This window comes from Salvelinus namaycush, chromosome 25, assembly GCF_016432855.1.
Source record: "Salvelinus namaycush isolate Seneca chromosome 25, SaNama_1.0, whole genome shotgun sequence".
Taxonomy (NCBI): domain Eukaryota; kingdom Metazoa; phylum Chordata; class Actinopteri; order Salmoniformes; family Salmonidae; genus Salvelinus; species Salvelinus namaycush.
In genome coordinates, this window is record NC_052331.1 from 25,860,980 (window position 1) to 25,885,251 (window position 24,272).

The 24,272-nt window shown below is 49.6% G+C and overlaps 1 protein-coding gene across 2 annotated transcripts in view; it reads left to right on the forward strand.

Annotated features, from left to right (window-relative positions):
- LOC120020399 (neuropilin-1a-like) overlaps window positions 1-24,272 on the forward strand; it is a 76,515-nt gene that overhangs the window by 20,523 nt on the left and 31,720 nt on the right. For both annotated transcript variants that reach the window (XM_038964029.1, XM_038964028.1), the window contains exons 4-10: window positions 10,046-10,273; window positions 12,739-12,903; window positions 15,463-15,629; window positions 20,904-21,059; window positions 21,491-21,635; window positions 23,691-23,925; window positions 24,075-24,171. In XM_038964029.1, coding sequence (XP_038819957.1) covers window positions 10,046-10,273; window positions 12,739-12,903; window positions 15,463-15,629; window positions 20,904-21,059; window positions 21,491-21,635; window positions 23,691-23,925; window positions 24,075-24,171 — 1,193 coding nt within the window. The remainder of the gene's footprint in view (window positions 1-10,045; window positions 10,274-12,738; window positions 12,904-15,462; window positions 15,630-20,903; window positions 21,060-21,490; window positions 21,636-23,690; window positions 23,926-24,074; window positions 24,172-24,272) is intronic.

Consider the following 24,272-nt stretch of genomic DNA (forward strand, 5'->3'; position numbering starts at 1 on the left):
GGGGGGGGGGGGGGGGGGGGGGGTGTTAGAGAGACGAATGTAGGTCCTCTTAACCAAGAGTGCACCCCGAATGGCACCCTATTCCCTATATAATGCACTGTTTTAAAAAAGTTGTAGTCAAAAGTAGTGCACTATAGAGGGAACGATTTGGGACGCATGTAAGAAATAATCATTTGTACTGTTACACACGTGTGTAAGTCCCCCTGAGACACCCACAGGGAGTGGGGTCACAGCCAGGATCACCATTGTCCAGCACCCCTGGAGGAATTAGGATTAAGTGCCATGCTCAAGGACACAGCAACAGATTTTTCACCTTGTCGGCTCCTGTATTTGAACCAGCGACCATTCGGTTACTGGCCCAACACTCTAACCTCGAGGCTACCTACCATATGTATGACTTAAAAATTGCGCCTGCATTGGCCTCTCCTCCCTCTACAGCTCTTCTCCCTCTACAGCTCTTCTCCCTCTACGGCTCTGTTCCATCTACCGCTCTGCTCCCTCTACGGCTCTGCTCCCTCTACCGCTCTGCTCCCTCTACGGCTCTGTTCCCTCTATGGAACCTCTATGGCTCTGCTCCCTCTACGGCTCTGTTCCCTCTATGGAACCTCTATGGCTCTGCTCCCTCTACGGCTCTGTTCCCTCTATGGAACCTCTATGGCTCTGCTCCCTCTACGGCTCTGTTCCCTCTATGGAACCTCTACGGCTCTGTTCCCTCTATGGAACCTCTATGGCTCTGCTCCCTCTACGGCTCTGTTCCCTCTATGGAACCTCTACGGCTCTGCTCCTTCTACGGCTCTGTTCCCTCTATGGAACCTCTATGGCTCTGCTCCCTCTACGGCTCTGTTCCCTCTATGGCTCTGTTCCCTCTATGGAACCTCTACGGCTCTGCTCCTTCTACGGCTCTGTTCCCTCTATGGAACCTCTATGGCTCTGCTCCCTCTATGGTTCTGTTCCTTCTATGGCTCTGCGCCCTCTATGGCTCTGTTCTCTCTATGGAACCTCTATGGCTCTGTTCTCTCTATGGAACCTCTATGGCTCTGCGCCCTCTATGGCTCTGTTCCCTCTATGGAACCTCTATGGCTCTGCTCCCTCTACGGCTCTGTTCCCTCTATGGCTCTGTTCCCTCTATGGAACCTCTACGGCTCTGCTCCTTCTACGGCTCTGTTCCCTCTATGGAACCTCTATGGCTCTGCTCCCTCTATGGTTCTGTTCCTTCTATGGCTCTGCGCCCTCTATGGCTCTGTTCTCTCTATGGAACCACTATGGCTCTGTTCTCTCTATGGAACCTCTATGGCTCTGCGTCCTCTATGGCTCTGTGCCCTCTATGGAACCTCTATGTCTCTGTTCCCTCTATGAAACCTCTATGGCTCTGCTCCCTCTATGGCTCTGCTCCCTCTACGGCTCTGCTCCCTCTATGGAACCTCTATGGCTCTGTTCCCTCTATGGAACCTCTATGGCTCTGCTCCCTCTATGGCTCTGCTCCCTCTACGGCTCTGTTCCCTCTATGGAACCTCTATGTCTCTGTTCCCTCTATGGAACCTCTATGGCTCTGTTCCCTCTATGGAACCTCTATGGCTCTGCTCCCTCTATGGCTCTGCTCCCTCTACGGCTCTGTTCGCTCTATGGAACCTCTATGGCTCTGCTCCCTCTATGGCTCTGTCCCTCTATGGCTCTGTCCCTCTATGGCTCTGTCCCTCTATGGCTCTGCTCCCTCTATGGCTCTGCTCCCTCTATGGCTCTGCTCCCTCTATGGCTCTGTTCGCTCTATGGAACCTCTATGGCTCTGTTCGCTCTATGGAACCTCTATGGCTCTGCTCCCTCTATGGCTCTGTTCACTCTATGGAACCTCTATGGCTCTGTTCCCTCTATGGCTCTGTTCACTCTATGGAACCTCTATGGCTCTGTTCCCTCTATGGCTCTGTTCCCTCTATGGAACCTCTATGGCTCTGTTCGCTCTATGGAACCTCTATGGCTCTGTTCGCTCTATGGAACCTCTATGGCTCTGCTCCCTCTATGGCTCTGTTCGCTCTATGGAACCTCTATGGCTCTGTTCCCTCTATGGCTCTGTTCCCTCTATGGAACCTCTATGGCTCTGTTCCCTCTATGGCTCTGTTCGCTCTATGGAACCTCTATGGCTCTGCTCCCTCTATGGCTCTGTTCGCTCTATGGAACCTCTATGGCTCTGTTCCCTCTATGGAACCTCTATGGCTCTGTTCCCTCTATGGAACCTCTATGGCTCTGTTCCCTCTATGGCTCTGCTCCCTCTATGGCTCTGTCCCCTCTATGGAACCATTATGGCTCTGTTCCCTCTATGGAACCTCTATGGCTCTGTTCCCTCTATGGCTCTGCTCCCTCTATGGCTCTGCGCCCTCTATGGCTCTGTTCCCTCTATGGCTCTGTTCCCTCTATGGAACCACTATGGCTCTGTTCCCTCTATGGAACCTCTATGGCTCTGCTCCCTCTATGGCTCTGTTCGCTCTATGGAACCTCTATGGCTCTGTTCCCTCTATGGAACCTCTATGGCTCTGCTCCCTCTATGGCTCTGTTCCCTCTATGGAACCTCTATGGCTCTGTTCCCTCTATGGAACCTCTATGGCTCTGTTCCCTCTATGGAACCACTATGGCTCTGTTCCCTCTATGGAACCTCTATGGCTCTGCTCCCTCTATGGCTCTGTTCCCTCTATGGAACCTCTATGGCTCTGTTCCCATTTAGGAAGTGTAATATACTGTGACAAGCCAAGCTACGACTCTGGCTATGGGTATCTTTACGACGAGAGAAAAGCGACACTGGAAATTGTCATAAACTGCTCTCATGATGAAGACAAGCACCATTTGTGTTAAAGATAGTGTATCGTCACGGTGACTGATGAATGTGGTTGTGTCCCAAATGGCACCCTATTCTCTACATTGTGCACTACTTTTGATCTGAGCCCTATAGGCCCCGGTCAAAAGAAGTGCACTCAATAGGGAATAGGGTGCCATTTGGAATGCAGAACGATTGGAACACATCCAGAGCTCCTCCCCTCATTGACCACATAATACGCACCAGTGGTCTTATAAATGATACACACTGGGTGTTCCACAGAACCATGAGACTATATCTGTCTAGGCCTCTCCTCTCACTATCGTTTCACTGACATTCCTCAAACCAAAAACACATGTCTGGTGGTTAAGAAAGATGGACATTTTTCCAGGACCACATCAAACTGTGGCTTAGACAGGGAAAGTTTTCCGTCCAAGTGGGTGGAGTTTGGCAGGAGGTTAGTTGATAGACACAATGTACAGGCAAGATCACCCTCTCTCTCTCTCTCTCTCTCTCTCTCTCTCTCTCTCTCTCTCTCTCTCTCTCTCTCTCTCTCTCTCTCTCTCTCTCTCTCTCTCTCTCTCTCTCTCTCTCTCTCTCTCTCTCTCTCTCTCTCTCTCTCTCTCTCTCTCTCTCTCTCTCTCTCTCTCTCTCTCTCTCTCTCTCTCTCTCTCTCTCTCTCTCTCTCTCTCTCACACACACACACACACACACACACACACACACACACACACACACACACACACACACACACTCTCTCTCTCTCTCTCACAGACTCTCTCTTTCTCTCACAGACACACACTCGCTCTCTCTCTCTCTGACACACACTCTCTCACAGACACTCTCTCTCTCTCTCTCTCTTTCTCTCTCACAGACACTCTCTTTCTCTCTCACAGACACTCTCTTTCTCTCTCACAGACTCTCTCTCTCTCTCTCTCTCTCTCTCACACACACACACACACACACACACACACACACACACACACACACACACACACACACACACACACACACACACACACACACACACACACACACACACTCTCTCTCTCTCTCTCTCACAGACTCTCTCTTTCTCTCACAGACACACACTCGCTCTCTCTCTCTCTGACACACACTCTCTCACAGACACTCTCTCTCTCTCTCTTTCTCTCTCACAGACACTCTCTCTCTTTCTCTCTCACAGACACTCTCTCTCTCTCTCTCTTTCTCTCTCACAGACTCTCTCTCTCTCTTTCTCTCTCACTCTCTCTCTCGCTTTCTCTTTCACAGACACTCTCTCTCACAGACACACACTCTCTCTCACACCAGCTGAGCCAGATCAAAACCTGCCGCCTCTCCTCTGATGCCATTCATCATGTCACCCATATAATGATGCCACCTGTGTGAACATCAAGTGAGCGGAACCCTTACTCTTCTCTTTTATGTTGCATGCTCTCATGTATCAGAGGTCACATCTGGCCCGGCAACACGAGAGACACATCTCTCTCCTGTGGGTCAGTGACCCACATCAACTCTGTGTGCGTCTGTCATCTCATCTTCTCTACAAAGATCAGTCAACATTACAACAGTAACCTGGGCTTGCACATGTCACTTTATGACAGTCGACTGACTCCCTGACTTTTGGACTGAGGTGAACTGTGTCTGTCATCATAGGCATCTTTGTGCAGACAAACTCTGTTGTGTCAAACGTCTTGTACATCAGTTGTAGAACTTGAATGTGTACAATGCCAAAATGTGCACAATGCCAAGCAACAGTGACGGTTTGACAGCGGTTTGTTGGGGTGGAGTGGCGGTGAGCGGTTTGTTGGGGTGGAGTGGGGGTGAGCGGTTTGTTGGGGTGGAGTGGGGGTGAGCGGTTTGTTGGGGTGGAGTGGGGGTGAGCGGTTTGTTGGGGTGGAGTGGCGGTGAGCGGTTTGTTGGGGTGGAGTGGCGGTGAGCGGTTTGTTGGGGTGGAGTGGGGGTGAGCGGTTTGTTGGGGTGGAGTGGAGTGGCGGTGAGCGGTTTGTTGGGGTGGAGTGGGGGTGAGCGGTTTGTTGGGGTGGAGTGGAGTGGGGTGAGCGGTTTGTTGGGGTGAGCGGTTTGTTGGGGTGGAGTGGGGGTGAGCGGTTTGTTGGGGTGGAGTGGAGTGGCGGTGAGCGGTTTGTTGGGGTGGAGTGGCGGTGAGCGGTTTGTTGGGGTGGAGTGGGGGTGAGCGGTTTGTTGGGGTGGAGTGGCGGTGAGCGGTTTGTTGGGGTGGAGTGGGGGTGAGCGGTTTGTTGGGGTGGAGTGGGGGTGAGCGGTTTGTTGGGGTGGAGTGGGGGTGAGCGGTTTGTTGGGGTGGAGTGGCGGTGAGCGGTTTGTTGGGGTGGAGTGGAGTGGGGTGAGCGGTTTGTTGGGGTGGAGTGGTGATGAGCGGTTTGTTGGGGTGGAGTGGAGTGGGGCGAGCGGTTTGTTGGGGTGGAGTGGAGTGGGGCGAGCGGTTTGTTGGGGTGGAGTGGGGGTGAGCGGTTTGTTGGGGTGGAGTGGCGGTGAGCGGTTTGTTGGGGTGGAGTGGCCGTGAGCGGTTTGTTGGGGTGGAGTGGCCGTGAGCGGTTTGTTGGGGTGGAGTGGAGTGGGGCGAGCGGTTTGTTGGGGTGGAGTGGAGTGGGGCGAGCGGTTTGTTGGGGTGGAGTGGAGTGGGGCGAGCGGTTTGTTGGGGTGGAGTGGCGGTGAGCGGTTTGTTGGGGTGGAGTGGCGGTGAGCGGTTTGTTGGGGTGGAGTGGCGGTGAGCGGTTTGTTGGGGTGGAGTGGCGGTGAGCGGTTTGTTGGGGTGGAGTGGCGGTGAGCGGTTTGTTGGGGTGGAGTGGGGGTGAGCGGTTTGTTGGGGTGGAGTGGGGGTGAGCGGTTTGTTGGGGTGGAGTGGGGGTGAGCGGTTTGTTGGGGTGGAGTGGGGTGAGCGGTTTGTTGGGGTGGAGTGGCGGTGAGCGGTTAGTTGGGGTGGAGTGGGGGTGAGCGGTTTGTTGGGGTGGAGTGGCGGTGAGCGGTTTGTTGGGGTGGAGTGGCGGTGAGCGGTTAGTTGGGGTGGAGTGGGGGTGAGCGGTTTGTTGGGGTGGAGTGGCGGTGAGCGGTTAGTTGGGGTGGAGTGGCGGTGAGCGGTTTGTTGGGGTGGAGTGGCGGTGAGCGGTTTGTTGGGGTGGAGTGGCGGTGAGCGGTTTGTTGGGGTGGAGTGGCGGTGAGCGGTTTGTTGGGGTGGAGTGGCGGTGAGCGGTTTGTTGGGGTGGAGTGGCGGTGAGCGGTTAGTTGGGGTGGAGTGGCGGTGAGCGGTTAGTTGGGGTGGAGTGGCGGTGAGCGGTTTGTTGGGGTGGAGTGGCGGTGAGCGGTTTGTTGGGGTGGAGTGGCGGTGAGCGGTTTGTTGGGGTGGAGTGGCGGTGAGCGGTTTGTTGGGGTGGAGTGGCGGTGAGCGGTTAGTTGGGGTGGAGTGGGGGTGAGCGGTTTGTTGGGGTGGAGTGAGGGCGAGCGGTTTGTTGGAGTGGAGTGGCGGTGAGCGGTTTGTTGGGGTGGAGTGGGGGCGAGCGGTTTGTTGGGGTGGAGTGAGGGCGAGTGGTTAGTTGGGGTGGAGTGGCGGTGAGCGGTTTGTTGGGGTGGAGTGAGGGCGAGCGGTTTGTTGGAGTGGAGTGGCGGTGAGCGGTTTGTTGGGGTGGAGTGGGGGCGAGCGGTTTGTTGGAGTGGCGGTGAGCGGTTTGTTGGGGTGGAGTGGGGGCGAGCGGTTTGTTGGAGTGGCGGTGAGCGGTTTGTTGGGGTGGAGTGGGGGTGAGCGGTTTGTTGGGGTGGAGTGGCGGTGAGCGGTTTGTTGGGGTGGAGTGGGGGTGAGCGGTTTGTTGGGGTGGAGTGGGGGTGAGCGGTTTGTTGGGGTGGAGTGGCGGTGAGCGGTTTGTTGGGGTGGAGTGGGGGTGAGCGGTTTGTTGGGGTGGAGTGGCGGTGAGCGGTTTGTTGGGGTGGAGTGGGGGTGAGCGGTTTGTTGGGGTGGAGTGGGGGTGAGTGGTTTGTTGGGGTGGAGTGGCGGTGAGCGGTTTGTTGGGGTGGAGTGGGGGTGAGCGGTTTGTTGGGGTGGAGTGGGGGTGAGCGGTTTGTTGGGGTGGAGTGGAGTGGGGCGAGCGGTTTGTTGGGGTGGAGTGGCGGTGAGCGGTTTGTTGGGGTGGAGTGGCGGTGAGCGGTTTGTTGGGGTGGAGTGGCGGTGAGCGGTTTGTTGGGGTGGAGTGGCGGTGAGCGGTTTGTTGGGGTGGAGTGGCGGTGAGCGGTTTGTTGGGGTGGAGTGGTGATGAGCGGTTTGTTGGGGTGCAGTGGTAGGGGTGAGGGGTTTGTTGGGGTGAGGTGGTAGGGGTGAGGGGTGTGTTGGGGTGAGGTGGTAGGGGTGAGGGGTGTGTTGGGGTGAGGTGGTAGGGGTGAGGGGTGTGTTGGGGTGAGGTGGTAGGGGTGAGGGGTGTGTTGGGGTGAGGGATTTGTTGGGGCGAGGGGTTTGTTGGGGCGAGGGGTTTGTTGGGGCGAGGGGTTTGTTGGGGTGAGGTGGAGTGGGGGTGAGGGGTTTGTTGGGTGAGGTGAAGTGGGGGTGAGGGGTTTGTTGGAGTGAGGTGGAGTGAGGTGGAGTGGGGGTGAGGGGTTTGTTGGGTGAGGTGGAGTGGGGGTGAGGGGTTTGTTGGGGTGGAGTGGCGGTGAGCGGTTTGTTGGGGTGGAGTGGCGGTGAGCGGTTTGTTGGGGTGGAGTGGCGGTGAGCGGTTAGTTGGGGTGGAGTGGCGGTGAGCGGTTAGTTGGGGTGGAGTGGCGGTGAGCGGTTTGTTGGGGTGGAGTGGCGGTGAGCGGTTTGTTGGGGTGGAGTGGCGGTGAGCGGTTTGTTGGGGTGGAGTGGCGGTGAGCGGTTTGTTGGGGTGGAGTGGCGGTGAGCGGTTGTTGGGGTGGAGTGGCGGTGAGCGGTTAGTTGGGGTGGAGTGGCGGTGAGCGGTTAGTTGGGGTGGAGTGGCGGTGAGCGGTTAGTTGGGGTGGAGTGGCGGTGAGCGGTTTGTTGGGGTGGAGTGGCGGTGAGCGGTTTGTTGGGGTGGAGTGGCGGTGAGCGGTTTGTTGGGGTGGAGTGGCGGTGAGCGGTTAGTTGGGGTGGAGTGGGGGTGAGCGGTTTGTTGGGGTGGAGTGAGGGCGAGCGGTTTGTTGGGGTGGAGTGGCGGTGAGCGGTTTGTTGGGGTGGAGTGGGGGCGAGCGGTTTGTTGGGGTGGAGTGAGGGCGAGCGGTTAGTTGGGGTGGAGTGGCGGTGAGCGGTTTGTTGGGGTGGAGTGAGGGCGAGCGGTTTGTTGGAGTGGAGTGGCGGTGAGCGGTTTGTTGGGGTGGAGTGGGGGCGAGCGGTTTGTTGGAGTGGCGGTGAGCGGTTTGTTGGGGTGGAGTGGGGGCGAGCGGTTTGTTGGAGTGGCGGTGAGCGGTTTGTTGGGGTGGAGTGGGGGCGAGCGGTTTGTTGGGGTGGAGTGGCGGTGAGCGGTTTGTTGGGGTGGAGTGGGGGTGAGCGGTTTGTTGGGGTGGAGTGGGGGTGAGCGGTTTGTTGGGGTGGAGTGGTGATGAGCGGTTTGTTGGGGTGGAGTGGGGGTGAGCGGTTTGTTGGGGTGGAGTGGCGGTGAGCGGTTTGTTGGGGTGGAGTGGGGGTGAGCGGTTTGTTGGGGTGGAGTGGGGGTGAGCGGTTTGTTGGGGTGGAGTGGGGGTGAGCGGTTTGTTGGGGTGGAGTGGGGGTGAGCGGTTTGTTGGGGTGGAGTGGCGGTGAGCGGTTTGTTGGGGTGGAGTGGGGGTGAGCGGTTTGTTGGGGTGGAGTGGGGGTGAGCGGTTTGTTGGGGTGGAGTGGAGTGGGGCGAGCGGTTTGTTGGGGTGGAGTGGCGGTGAGCGGTTTGTTGGGGTGGAGTGGCGGTGAGCGGTTTGTTGGGGTGGAGTGGCGGTGAGCGGTTTGTTGGGGTGGAGTGGCGGTGAGCGGTTTGTTGGGGTGGAGTGGTGATGAGCGGTTTGTTGGGGTGCAGTGGTAGGGGTGAGGGGTTTGTTGGGGTGAGGTGGTAGGGGTGAGGGGTGTGTTGGGGTGAGGTGGTAGGGGTAAGGGGTGTGTTGGGGGGAGGTGGTAGGGGGGAGGGGTGTGTTGGGGTGAGGTGGTAGGGGTGAGGGGTGTGTTGGGGTGAGGGATTTGTTGGGGCGAGGGGTTTGTTGGGGCGAGGGGTTTGTTGGGGTGAGGTGGAGTGGGGGTGAGGGGTTTGTTGGGTGAGGTGGAGTGGGGGTGAGGGGTTTGTTGGGTGGGGTGGAGTGGGAGTGAGGGGTTTGTTGGAGTGAGGTGGAGTGGGGGTGAGGGGTTTGTTGGGTGAGGTGAAGTGGGGGTGAGGGGTTTGTTGGAGTGAGGTGGAGTGGGGGTGAGGGGTTTGTTGGGTGAGGTGGAGTGGGGGTGAGGGGTTTGTTGGGTGGGGTGGAGTGGGAGTGAGGGGTTTGTTGGAGTGAGGTGGAGTGGGGGTGAGGGGTTTGTTGGGTGAGGTGGAGTGGGGGTGAGGGGTTTGTTGGAGTGAGGTGGAGTGGGGGTGAGGGGTTTGTTGAAGTGAGGTGGAGTGAGGTGGAGTGGGGGTGAGGGGTTTGTTGGGTGAGGTGGAGTGGGGGTGAGGGGTTTGTTGGGTGGGGTGGAGTGGGAGTGAGGGGTTTGTTGGAGTGAGGTGGAGTGGGGGTGAGGGGTTTGTTGGGTGAGGTGGAGTGGGGGTGAGGGGTTTGTTGGGTGAGGTGGAGTGGGGGTGAGGGGTTTGTTGGAGTGAGGTGGAGTGGGGGTGGGGGGTTTGTCGGGCCACAAAGTCTCCAAAAACAACCCAGGGTGTTTGTGTCTGACTGCAGCAGTCAGTAAATACCAGGCGCCCCCAGTCAAAACACAGACAGAGCCAGCCAGTGGCACTGAAGGTGTGACCAATAGGAACAGGCTCAGTGGACACCTCAGTGATAATGGAGTAAATGGACTCAGGAACCCATGAACCCCTGCTAACAGTGGTTTATATAAATCCAAGTGACAACATTGTAGTTATGGCAACATATTGCTTGCTTTCAGATCCTCAACTGCTGTATGATTAGGGTTACAGACAAATACAGTGATTATGCTGATAAATAACAGCATTAGTACATTTAATACAAGCATACAGCCACAAAACTACAGCCATGGACCCATAGTATATACCAAAACAGGATAAAGACATGCAAAGTTTAACATACAATGCATATTTTTTCCCATCTTCTCATCAGGACCTGAGTGTTCTAGAAACTTCACCTCGTCTAAGGGCGTTATAAAGACGCCAGGCTTCCCTGACAAGTACCCCAACAACCTGGACTGTACCTTCATGATCATCGCCCCCAAGATGTCCGAGATCGTGGTGGACTTTGACATGTTCGACATGGAGCCTGACACCACCCCTCCACCCGGGGCACTGTGTCGCTACGACTGGCTGGAGATCTGGGATGGGTTCCCTGCAGGTGAGAGTGTGACCCAACCAAATCATGAGAAAAGATCATTACTTGACACACTGGAAAGAATTAACAAAAAAAACAGAGCAAACCAGACTGCTATTTGTCCCTAAACAAAGAGTATGCAATGGCAGAATACGTGACCACTGTGACTGACTAAAACTGAAGGAAAGCTTTGACTATGTACAGACTCAGTGAGCATAGCCTTGCTATTGAGAAAGGCCGCTGTAGGCAGACCTGGCGCTCAAGAGAAGAAAGGCTATGTGCACACTGCCCACAAAATTAAGTGGAAACTGAGCTGCACTTCCTAACCTTTAAAAATATATATTTCACCTTTATTTAACCAGGTAGGCTAGTTGAGAACAAGTTCTCATTTACAACTGCGACCTGGCAAAGATAAAGCAAAGCAGTGCGACACAAACAACAACACAGAGTTACACATGGAATAAACAAACGTACAGTCAATAATACAATAGAAAAAGTCTATATACAGTGTGTGCAAATGAGGTAGGATAAGGGAGGTAAGGCAATAAATAGGCCATAGTGGTGAAATAATTACAATATTAACATCCTGCCAAATGTATGACCATATTAGAGACACATATTTCCCTCAGATTACATAGATACACAAAGAATTTGAAAACAAACCCAATTTTGATAAACTCCCATATCTATTGGGTGAAATTCCACAATGTGCTATCACAGAAGCAAGATTTGTGACCTGTTGCCACAAGAAAAGGGCAACCAGTGAAGAACGAGCACCATTGTAAAATACAACCCATATTTATGTTTATTTATTTTCCCTTTTGTACTTTAACTATTTCCACATAATATGACATTTGTAATGTCTTTGTTCTTTTGGAATTTTTGTGAGTGTAATGTTTACTGTTAATTTTTATTGTTTATTTCACTTTTGTTTATTATCTAGTTCACTTGCTTTGGCAATGTTAACATATGTTTCCATGCCAATAAAGCCCTTACATTGAAATTGAATTGAGAGAGAGAGATTTGTTTCATCAGCCAGCAGAGCTGTTGTTTTTCATCCACCAGGCCACACAGATTGATTTAGCACATTAAGGAGACAGGCAGAACCTACACTATTCATTGTCTACAATGATGTTGTTTCACTGACCGCGTTGCCCAGTCCCCATTGTTGTGTGATTGGGTCTGAGGAGAATGGGAGGAAATGTACATTGACAAGCATCAGAGGAGTGCCTGGCTGGGCACATTGCTTTGTCTGGCTCCCTGAGACTTCTTCCTCTATACTAGGGCCTTGCCAGGCTAGGGCCTGTGTCTCAAATGGCACCTTGTTCACTATTTAGTACACTACTTTTGACCAGATCGCAATGGGCCCTGCTCAAAAGTAGTTCACTTAATAGGGAATGGGGTGCCATTTGGGAAACAGCCCCAAGGAAGGGACTGGCACAGCCCTATAGAAACACACAAGGACCAAACAATCACACACCTCACAGCTGGGTTAGTGCTGTAAACATGCCAGGCCGGCCATGTCTCAATAGACCTGTGTGTTTTCTGTCCCGGGGTCTGCGAAAGCTTTGTGTTTGAGGTGTGTACATGTTTGACATTCAAGATGGTAGGCGACACAATGTATTTGACATGGAAACAAAAAGGGAAAAGGAGAATTCTTGACACATAATTGGAGATGAGATATTTTTTCTGTACCAGACCTGTTATATATTGGCTGTGAACACGTGTTAATGATTAACACTGTGAACGTGCCACAGTCTCTGCTACCTGACATGTCACGTCTGTTTTGACACAAGGTGTAAAGTCACAAACGAGGTGAGACCTGAGATCATCGGAAAGTTCCAACCTGTTATCCTCTAATGGTTGTCACACGTTCACGATAGAATGTTTTGTCAGATAACAGAGTGAAAGTTAGTGAAACATTTAATGGAGGGAAGTTCATTCTAGAATAGAGACTTTGTGCAGTAAATTAGGCTATTACTACAGATTATAAACTGGTTGGGTCAAGCCCTGAATGCTCATTGGCTGACAGCCGTGGTATATCAGACCTTATACCACAAATGTGACAAAACATTTATTTTTACTGCTCTAATTACATTGGTAACCAGTTTATAATAGCAATAAGGCACCTTGGGGGTTTGTGGTATATGACTAATATACCACGGCTAAGGGCTGTATCCATAAGAACAGCCCTTAGCCATAGTATATTGGCCATATACCACACCCCCTCGTGCTAATTGTAGAAAAGCTGAATCAATCACAACATGGGATATTGAAGGAAGTAATTGTGATGTTGTAGCTGTGATGGACTTTACATTGCTCTCGCTCTTCATTTCTCTCTTTCTCTCTCCCCTCTCACTCTCTCTTCATTTATCTCTTTCTCTCTCCCCTCTCTCTCTCTTCATTTCTCTCTTTCTCCCCCCTCTCTCTCTCTCCCCTTTCTCTCTCTCTCTCTCTTGCCCCCCCTTCTCTCTTTCTCCCTATCCCAGTGGGACCCCACATTGGGCGGTACTGTGGTAACAGCAGTCCTGGCCGAGTCATCTCCTACACAGGGATCCTGTCTATGACCATCAACACTGACAACGCCATCGCCAGAGAGGGCTTCTCAGCCAACTACACCGTCAGAGAGAGGAGCCTACGACAGGGACCAGAGGGTTAGTATGACCTACTGCCTCACGGCCCAGGGCCGTTCTAGCCCCGGGCGTTCGTAAATTCGCTCTGGCCATCTACTCCGATTTCAGAGCGCTCTCGTCTCAGTGTGCCAGAGCACAGAATAACTGACAAATTTACGAACGCTCAACACGCGTTGAATATGTCAGTAAATGTTGGCAAAAATCATAATTAAATTGTTGCCAGCAGCACAGTTACAGTCATCAATGCTCTAGATAACATAAAAACAGCCTAACCAGCTCTGCTAGGGCGAGTAAAATTATCTGGAAGTAGCTAGCTAACTTTAGCCGGTTAGCTTGGGTGCTTGACTGCCGTTGTGAGGTCAGAACGCTAGGATCAACTCTACCCCTTGGCCAAAGCGTCCAGTGTGCGCTCTGAACGCTCCGAGAGGGAAACACTCTGAATTTTACTAATGGACAATCTGACAACTCTCTGAATTTTACTAATGGACAATCTGACAACTCTCTGAATTTTACTAATGGACAATCTGACAACTCTCTGAATTTACAAACGCCCAGAGCGCACTCTGAGCACACACTGAGCTCTGGCACTCCAGATAGAATTTACGAACACACCCACAGTAGGTGGGATGGGGGCGGGGGGGACAATGTGTGTGTGACTGACTGGTGACATAAGGTCTGTTTAGACGCCTCTCATACACACAGAGGCAGGATGGACTTACTCCCATCGCAGAGAATCCAAAACAGTCTCTGTCCTTCCATCTCTCCTCAGCGCTCTGCTAATTCTCTAATTTCTATTCATGCGTTTCCTTCGCTTCCATTCGCTCAGCAGGCATTGACAGAACATCAAAATGTCCACATATCATTGCAATCCAAATGAAAGACCTTATCAGAGACTATTTCAACAGTTCATGCGACCAAAGTCACAGTATGGGGTGTTTCTGATTGTTATAGATAAGATAACGTCATCGGGGAAATAGGAGGAATACTGATTTCTGAGAATTTTACATTCCACCAACCTTCCTCCCACGTAATGGAAAAAAGTATCTGAAGTTTTCCCAAAACAGTTTTAAGAACATTTAGGCACACACATTTCTACCACCAAACAGACTGATTGGGAACTAATGCTGTGGAAAAGGCAATGTGATTGCGTTCACCATGGAGCCTTCATTTCAATCTGTCACGCTTAGCTGGAGGCCTGGTGACAAGACCAGTCATCACTCTGCTCTGTGTGGGTCCACTGTGAAAACACACAGCTAGCCAGCCACGGAGGGTGTGTGTGTGTATTTATGTGTGTGTGTGTGTTTCTACAGCCATCTGGGATAATTAGAGATTTGTCTAACACCAGCACTGCTCTTAGCCATCCAGAGAAAAGCTATGTGGACAGATTTACAATCTGATGGGAGCCGTGTGAGTGTGCACACACAAACACAAACAAACAAACACTCGCACACACACACATTCCTTCAACCAGGGTCAGAGGGACAGGTCGCAAGGCCCTAAATCACTGTAGGAGTCCGAGGGATTTTCAACATGGAGTCTGTTTGAGATGTTTTGTACAACCTCCTGATGCGTTTTGGTCATCCAACATGAATATGAACACCAACCACTGGTATTTTACAGAGATAAAGAGTAAATAAAAATGGGACCCAGTCCCTCTCTGCTTGGCACTCAGCATTAAGGAGATTGAATTTGGGGTAAGGGTGCATGCATCAGGGCAGCGAACCTAACATGAACCTGTGTTTGGGGCAAGGGTCACCAAACAGACACTAACAAAGACAGGCATTCGACATACTACTCCGGGGGTGTTGAGAGTGAGGCATTTACAACCACGACTAATCAGAGGAATTTGGTGCGCTCTAGCCCCCGACAAAATGTTCTGAATGGGGCATCTTTTAACATGTCCAGTTGAGATACACAATGCTCTTCTTTTCTTCTGAGCATAAGGTCTACCTGTTGTATTTGTATTTCAATTTTGAGCAAGTAACTTTTAGTTTCCAGTAAAACACAGTTAATTTCCATTGCATTACACATTAATTGTCTTTGTGATTGAGACTTCTATGAGTCACACTAATACAGAGAGTCTCTTTAGACCAGTGGTATTCAAAATGAGTAACAAAAAATTAAGAGTACAGATTATTTTATGGGACAATATACAAATGTTTTTTTTAAAGATAATTAGACAAATACTATTTTATTGAGTAAATATATTTATTGGTTTCTTTCATTTTAATAAGAGATGAAAATGCAATGAATTGAAGATTATTTGTTGATGTAGATTTGAGGTTACGATAAATTATTTGGGGAAAAAATGGGGTCCCCTGAAATTCTGCCTTAAAAAAATGGTGTCCCTGCTGAAAAAGATTGAACACTGCTTTAGACAGACACGACAGCACAGAGGATGGAGGCTCATAGCCCTCACTCTAACACGAAACCTAACTCTAACCATAACCCCAGCAAGTTGTTGTGTAACAACAGAGTTGCAGTTGATCATTTGTTGATAATTGAATCGGTATTATGCAGATCATCTCTAGGGGAATATCCAAATAAAGTGTAACTCGTGTTTTATTTCTCCTCTGACAGACTTTACCTGTCTGGAGGGCCTGGGGATGGAGTCAGGAGAGATCACCTCAGATCAGATCACTGCCTCCTCTCAGTACAACCCCAACTGGTCCCCAGAACGCTCCAGACTCAACTACAAAGAGAACGGATGGACCCCCTCAGAAGACTCTGCTAGAGAGTGGATACAGGTAAGAGGGAGAGACAGCCCTGGGGAAGCTGGGTTACATGTGTGGTGTCTGAGTCCCAAACGGCACCCTATTCCCTTTGTATCCCTATGGGCACTGTTCACTACATAGAGGAATAGGGTTCTGTGTGTCTGTCACTGACATTACTTATCCTATTGGTGCCTATAAAACATTATGGCTGCATAGTAAACACTGGATTGAGCAAGAGTTGGGTATTCAACTGGTTGGGAAAGTGTGTTTAGTCCTTTACAGCTCCCTGTTCAGCTACTGTCATGTGAAGTGAGTGTGTGTGTGTGTGTGTGTACTGTATGTGATTCTAGGTGTGCATGCATGCGTGAGTATGATTGTGTGCGTGTATACACTAGTGTGTGTGTGTGTGTCTGTCTGCGCAAATTTGATTGTGTGCGTGTGTGTGTGTGTGAGAGAGAGAGAGAGAGATTGTAGTAGCACAGGTCATGAGGGTGTTCGTGAATGATGCCAGACCTACAAAAGCCAAAAAATAAACAACACCAAGTCACAAACAACAGCGATTATGATTGAGAGGCCAGACTGACTGGACTGGTTGGTGTTTGGGTTGATTAAGCTCCTACCTATGCACACTGTAAACAAACTGTCCAACAGGGACATTCTATAATCTAGTTTTGTATCAGCAACAACCTCAGGGTTGGGCCTCTTGTGGTAAATGCAGATTGTTATATGAGGCCGTTATGTAACACTACACACACACACTCCAAACACTATGAACTGAACAGGAACATGTCAATCAAGATTTCACTAGTTTCACGAAACAGAACAGAATTCCAGGAATAATGCAGGGATTATAATGTCTTTTAATACAACCAAATGCAATAGCTGCTTTTAAGGAACTGATAGGAAAACACACAACATGTATCAAATGGGACATCCTCCATAGTTTGACCCCATTGCATGATAATTCTGTTGTTCTTTGAATCATGGGATGTTGTTACATTACCACAGAATAGTACAGTAACATACACTACATGGCCAAAAGTATGTGGACACCTGCTCATCGAACATCTTATACCAAAATAATGGGCATTAATATGGAGTTGGTCCCCCATTTGCTGCTATAAAAGCCTCCACTCTTCTGGGAAGGCTTTCCACTAGATGTTGGAACATTGCTGCGGGGACTTGCTTCCACTCAGCCACAAGATTAGGCCTGGCTCGCAGTCGGCGTCCAATTCATCCCAAAGGTGTTCGATGGGGTTGAGGTCAGGGCTCTGTGCAGGCCAGTCAAGTTCTTCCACACTGATCTCGACAAGCCATTTCTTTATGGACCTTGCTTTGTGCACGGTGGCATTGTCATGCTGAAACAGGAAAGGGCCTTCCCCAAACTGTTGCCACAAAGATGGAAGCACAGAATCATCTAGAATGTCGTTGTATGCTGTAGTGTTAAGATTTTCCTTCACTGGAACTAAGGGGCCTAGTCCGAACCATGAAAAACAGCCCCATACCATTATTCCGCCTCCACCCAACTTTACAGTTGGCACTATGCATTCGGGCAGGTAGCGTTCTCCTGGCATCCACCAAAAACCCAGATTTGTCCGTCGGACTGCCAGATGATGAAGCATGATTCATCACTCCAGAGAACATGTTTTCACTGCTCCAGAGTCCAATGGCAGCGAGCTTTACACCACTCTAGCCGACGCTTGGCATTGGAAACCCATTTCATGCAGCTCCTGATGAACAGTTATTGTGCTGACATTGCTTCCAGAGGCAGTTGTGCTCAAATTTCATACACCTGTCAGCAACGGGTGTGGCTGAAATAACCGAATCCACAAATCTGAAGGGGTGTCCACATACTTTTGTATATATAGCATAGTCTGAAGGATGGGAAGGCACTCCCTCTTTCTTTTCTGGGAGAGGAAGAAATAGCCCCCCATGGATTTGTGTGGACTGTGTGAATGACAGAGTACGCCTGGGACCTGGGCTGTTGTGTTCCTTACTGTAGCCTATCCTGGTAAAATCCCTAGAGTTTCTATATATTCCCCTCCGCTTTCTATAAATTAATGGCAACCTACTTATAGCACACAAGCCCCGCTGTTAGACTCTTTGAGCCACTTGGACATTTGATAGACATACTTGTTATCTCTTTGAGAATCATAATCATGCACAGCATTGTATACAAAGTGCACATCAACAAATCTGTACAAATTGAAAAATGCTGAGAATGTTTGCCAAAAGGTGGACAGACAAGCAGCTTGAGTACAAACTAGAGGGGTTTTGGACAGTGTCCTGGACTATCCTGGCAGGAAATACCTTGTTTCTCAGCTTCAGTCTCAGTCTCAACTTGATCTCACAACCAAACCAGAGACCTTTATTGCAATAGATGGCTCTGAATCGAACGTTCTGTCCAGCAACCGAACACTCTGTCCAGCACCTCCTATTCTATCTGACATGAGCTCCGCAGTGGCCGGCCAAGCCTATTGGCCAGACTCCTCTATGAAAAGACTGATGCTAATTACTCTCCCGTATTCCTAATTACTCCACACTTGGCAGTGCTAACACTCTGCGGTTGAAAATGAAACCCTCCGCTCAGGCCTTTAATGGAGAAAACAATAAGAGGCAGACACGGCTGCATTCATCAGCCGGACCTTCACTAAATGAGATTCAACAAAAACATTGGCACCTCCTTCAAAACAGGATATTGGTGTTTTTATGGCGAGGAGAGGAAGAGCTTGTAATCAGCACTAGGCTACTGTGACTGACTGCTGTGACTGACTGCTGTGACCCACTTTTTCAGACCTCTCCGTGTTTTCTCAAGAAAGTGCTGTGCTATAACCTTGGGTTTAGACTGCTTAAGATCAGGACAGGAAAAGGGGTTCCGACCACATGTAGGATTGTTAGCGAGGAAAAATACTGCTCCAGATTGCTTCCAGAGGCCGTTTGGAACTCAGTAGTGAGTGTTGCATCCAAGAACAGGCGGTGGTCCCGTTCGGTGAGCTTATTGGGCCTACCACTAAACAAGATTCTCTAAAGTGACAGGGTCAATCATGGTCAGGTCAGTTGAGATGTCGGTTTTGGACATGTTAACATATTCTACATGGACCAGCTTTGAATGCATTGTAAAGAGCTAATTACACATCTCTTCTGTTCCTGTTCAGTTTTGCACTAACAAGGCAATTATGTTAACGACTGCATAGCACAGAATGCTTCAATTCTTCTACCATGACATCCAAAATTCCAAAATAAAACTCACGCCCTGCCTAAGTATAATACATTTTAGTGTATGATTCTGATATGTGCACATCGACACTGGATCATATGCGAACCTAACTAAATATTGCATTCTTCACTTTCTCTTAGGATGATGGGAGCTCCTCCAACAGTCTCTGAGGACTAGTTGTTTTCACTTTTCCTCTCTGTCCTAGAACAACATGTTCACTCACAGCACAGCCAGGTCCAAATGTGTTCTCCAGATGTACAGCCCTTTCCTGGTTCCCTACGTCACAGACCCATGACAAACGTTTCTCCTCAAGCAATATACCTCTATAAATGCTTTGTCTTCGGGGAGGAAGGAATCCTTTCCTGCATGAGCTTACTTCACAGGGTTCGATTACATGTCAATCTCACTACAATTCAACTCGTATGTACAACAATAACAGCCATGTTGGGGATTAATTACACACAGTGATGGGTTGGTAGTTTCATTCATACCTGTGGCATACGGAGGAAACTGGCTATAGACAGGGGCCAAGCTATATCCCTTTAATATAAAAGCCAAGATGAGGCAATGAATTAGCATAATACCTATATGGCCAAAGATTCATAATAAAGGAGTCGAAGCACCAATTCCTGTCCTCCATCATCCAGGCCACATTAAAATGACAACATGGTGAAGAATTGTATCCTGGAAATAGTATCCATAATATATAAACTGTCGACACATGAATAATATAATTTTATGTAGCGAAGGCACGCATGCATGAATTAAGTAACTCATTATATTCAGCTGAAGTAAGAAGAATGGAGCATTACTCTGTGTTCCAAATGGGACTGTATTCCCTACATGGTGCATTCCTTTTGTACTTTTGACCAGAGCCCTAGTCAAACGTAGTGCACTATAGGGAATAGGGTGCCATTCGGGACTTAGCCTCTGGCTAGCTGCACCATGCTGCGGAGTAGGACACTTACTGTAGCATACTTCATCATAACAAAATGGAAAATTATGTACCTAGAAAACACCTCATAATTCAAACCCCCTAAAAGAAGGCATGGAGTTGCACAGTTTTTTGTCTATAAATCAATATTACCTCAAAGACACTCTAACGGTTCTTTTGGAGGATACTCTGAAAGAAAATGCTTTCATTTGACAAAGCAAAAAAGCATGCCACTGACTCAAGACAAATGCACAGAAACAAACACATCTACACTATTATCACATAGCAACCAACCACGCTGTGCCCCAGCTACTTTAAAGCACATCAATATTTAATACATGAAGCCAACAGCAGCAGTGTAGCCAGCAGGCAGCCCTGCCCTCCATGCCCTTGTGCCCTTGAGAGACCAGGGTTGAGCCCCATATTCCATATATTGACCACTACCCTATATGCCCTGGTCAAAAGTTATGCACTATACGGAATAGGGTTCCATTTGGGATGCAACCTTAGAGAGACCAGCAGCTCAGGAATTCCCCAGACGGACAATTGAATTCCCCAGGCGGTGGAGCTGACTTCCTGTGGATCTGCCCCTGCTCCCAGAGGAAAGGCCAACGCTCCTGTACTCACCGTCAGGGGCATTGTGGGCCTTCCGACTGGTTTCATCCTGTCCGCCACAATTGTACTAGCAGGCGCCGCCCTGCTCAGAATGCAAGCCCAGCCTCTCTGTTTATTCATTCAGAGTGTCTTAACATGATCAACACTTACAACCCATATCTTAACTGACCGTGAGTGGCTCTGTCACTTTAGGGACAAACACAAGCAGCCCGGACAGGTAGCTCACAGTGGCTTCTGTCAGCTCTCTTCTAACACAGTTAGTAGGCCTGTATTGCATGTTTGCAATTTTCTTCTTATAGGCTGTATATGATGAACAGCCAATTTCAGGACATTGAGAGCTGCCCTGTACCCAACAAACTATTTGGTTATTGTATTTGTTTGCACCTGAAGAAGGCTTCTGTGAAGTCAAAACATTTTAGACTTAGGTGCAGCAATATTCCCTGTACAGGCCTTTCATTTCTTTATATCTGTTTGGCCTAATAATGCATGAGCCAACAGGGTTCTAGCTAACTGGATGTTCTTGCCTAATTTGTGTTGCCAGGTGGACCTGGGATTCCTCCGTTTTGTTTCAGCCGTGGGAACACAGGGAGCCATCTCCAAGGAGACGAAGAAGGAGTACTTTGTCCAATCCTACAAAGTGGACGTAAGCTCCAATGGAGAGGACTGGGTCACAATAAAGGAGGGATCCAAGCAGATGGTAAGACTGACTCATAAGATATAAGTTAAGCCTTTTTATATCAGCAGTTGTCACAAAGAGCTTTACAGTATCCTGCCGTGAACTCAAAGAGCAACCAAAGCAGAAGCGAGAGCACAGTGGTCAGGAAAAATGCCCTGGAAGGATGAAACCCAGAGAGGTTGCAGAATAGTGATACATTGTAACTAATAGAAAGAATGAGTTCAGTCTGATTTGGACATCAAGACCACACATTTCACAATACTTTAGTCAAGATTTCCTGTACTCTGGACAAATAATGCCAGAAAAAGAATTGCCATATTTTACACAACTGATTCAGACAGTTCTATTTAACCAAAGTGACTATATTGTCTATCATTCTGGAATAAAGCAGAAGATATGTTTCTGTTGGACAATAAAGTAATCTTGTTCTTGTTTTCCTCCTTCTCCTCCAGATTTTCCAGGGGAACCACAATCCTACAGAGGAAAAAAGGTCGTTCCTACCCAAGCAGACTCTAGCCCGTTACGTCCGCATCAGACCCATGTCTTGGGAGATAGGCATCTGCATGCGCTTCGAGGTGTACGGCTGCAAGACATCAGGTACACACACACACACACACACGGCTGCAAGACATCAGGTACACACACACACAGCTGCAAGACATCAGGTACACACACACACACACACACGGCTGCAAGACATCAGGTACACACACACACACACACGGCTGCAAGACATCAGGTACACACACACACACACGGCTGCAAGACATCAGGTACACACACACACACACACAGCTGCAAGACATCAGGTACACACACACACACACGGCTGCAAGACATCAGGTACACACACACACACACGGCTGCAAGACATCAGGTACACACACACACACACACACACACACAGCTGCAAGACATCAGGTACACACACACGGCTGCAAGACATCAGGTACACACACACACACACGGCTGCAAGACATCAGGTACACACACACACACACGGCTGCAAGACATCAGGTACACACACACACACACAGCTGCAAGACATCAGGTACACACACACGGCTGCAAGACATCAGGTACACACACACACACACGGCTGCAAGACATCAGGTACACACACACACACACGGCTGCAAGACATCAGGTACACACACACACACACACGGCTGCAAGACATCAGGTACACACACACACACACACACACACAGCTGCAAGACATCAGGTACACACACACACACGGCTGCAAGACATCAGGTACACACACACACACGGCTGCAAGACATCAGGTACACACACACACACGGCTGCAAGACATCAGGTACACACACACACACGGCTGCAAGACATCAGGTACACACACACACACACACAGCTGCAAGACATCAGGTACACACACACGGCTGCAAGACATCAGGTACACACACACACACGGCTGCAAGACATCAGGTACACACACACACACACACAGCTGCAAGACATCAGGTACACACACACACACGGCTGCAAGACATCAGGTACACACACACACACACACAGCTGCAAGACATCAGGTACACACACACGGCTGCAAGACATCAGGTACACACACACACACGGCTGCAAGACATCAGGTACACACACACACACACACAGCTGCAAGACATCAGGTACACACACACAGCTGCAAGACATCAGGTACACACACACACACGGCTGCAAGACATCAGGTACACACACACAGCTGCAAGACATCAGGTACACACACACACACAGCTATATACATCAGGTACACACACACACACACACAGTTGCAGACATCAGATACACACACACAGCTGCAGACATCAGGTACACACACACACAGCTGCATACATCAGGTACACACACACACACACAGCTGCAGACATCAGGTACACACACACAGCTGCAGACATCAGGGCAGACATCACCAATTGCATAAGCATATTTTGGCTCTTCCCCTAACTTCTAATATAGACCATATACTGTTACCTGGTTCCCTAGTAAGTGCTCTAAGAAATCTAATGAATTCTGTTCTTGGTTGTAAAGAAGAAGAATTACTGCTTCCTAAGCCGATTGAGGGTCATGCTAGGTTGTTATTGTAAAAGTGCAATGGAAAAAGGCAAAAAGGCAAGTTGAGTCATCGTACATACAGTATTTACGATATTACAAAGCACAGCATATGGTTCATTCCAGAGATCCATATCCTCCCTTATTTCTCTCAGCAGGGGAACATCATAAAGATGGTATTATACTCTTTCTCACTGCAGGGCTAGTGTGTGTGTGTGTGTGTGTGTGTGTGTGATACTGTACAAGGCCCAGGTGATTAAGAGTTTAGAATGACACAGGAAGGAAGTAGACAGTCTGTCTCTGTGTCCACTTATATTTCATGCAGTATACACATGTACACACACACACATAGGGGGAGTTCCCACAAAGAGCAGTGGTAAAAACAAATCACACAAGAACTCACATAGACCTCAACACTGAATGACCGGGGAACTAGGGGAGTTGATCTCCACAGGGAAAGCTGTTACATACTGTCTCACTCAGACTCAGGATGTGTCTGAAATGGTATCCTATTACCTTATAGAGCCCATGAGGACACAGCAGCTTCACCCTGCCCCCTCTCTCTCGCTCTCTATTTCACAGACTACCCTTGCTCCAGCATGCTGGGGATGGTCTCCGGTCAAATCTCGGACGCCCAGATCAGCGCGTCATCGCACGCAGAGCGCGGCTGGGTACCAGAGAACGCCAGGTTGCTGACAGGGAGGTCGGGCTGGACCCAGCAACAGACCAGACATCCCTTCCGGAACGAGTGGCTGCAGATGGACCTGGGCCAGGACAAGCTGGTCAGCGGCCTGCTCATCCAAGGAGGACGCCACAGGTAGGTAACATGGAGGATAGATAGGCGGGTCAGCAACCGGAGGGTTCGAGCCAGTGTGTGTTTGTGTCTTTCGCAGAGGTTGGGATCTTGGCAGAAGATTAACTTTAGTGGCCTGTAGAATGGATTAATGAAGTATTCTTCTTCTACAGAGACAAGAATGTGTTTATGAAGAAGTTCAAGGTGGGCTACAGCAACAATGGCTCTGACTGGACCATGGTGAAGGAAGACAACAGCTCTAGGCCTAAGGTAAGGGAAGCAACCGGGGAATTCATGTTTGGTATCCTGTGCATTCATCTCCTCTCTTTTCAACAGAGACCTACAGATCAATAGAAAGTAGGGCTGTCAGA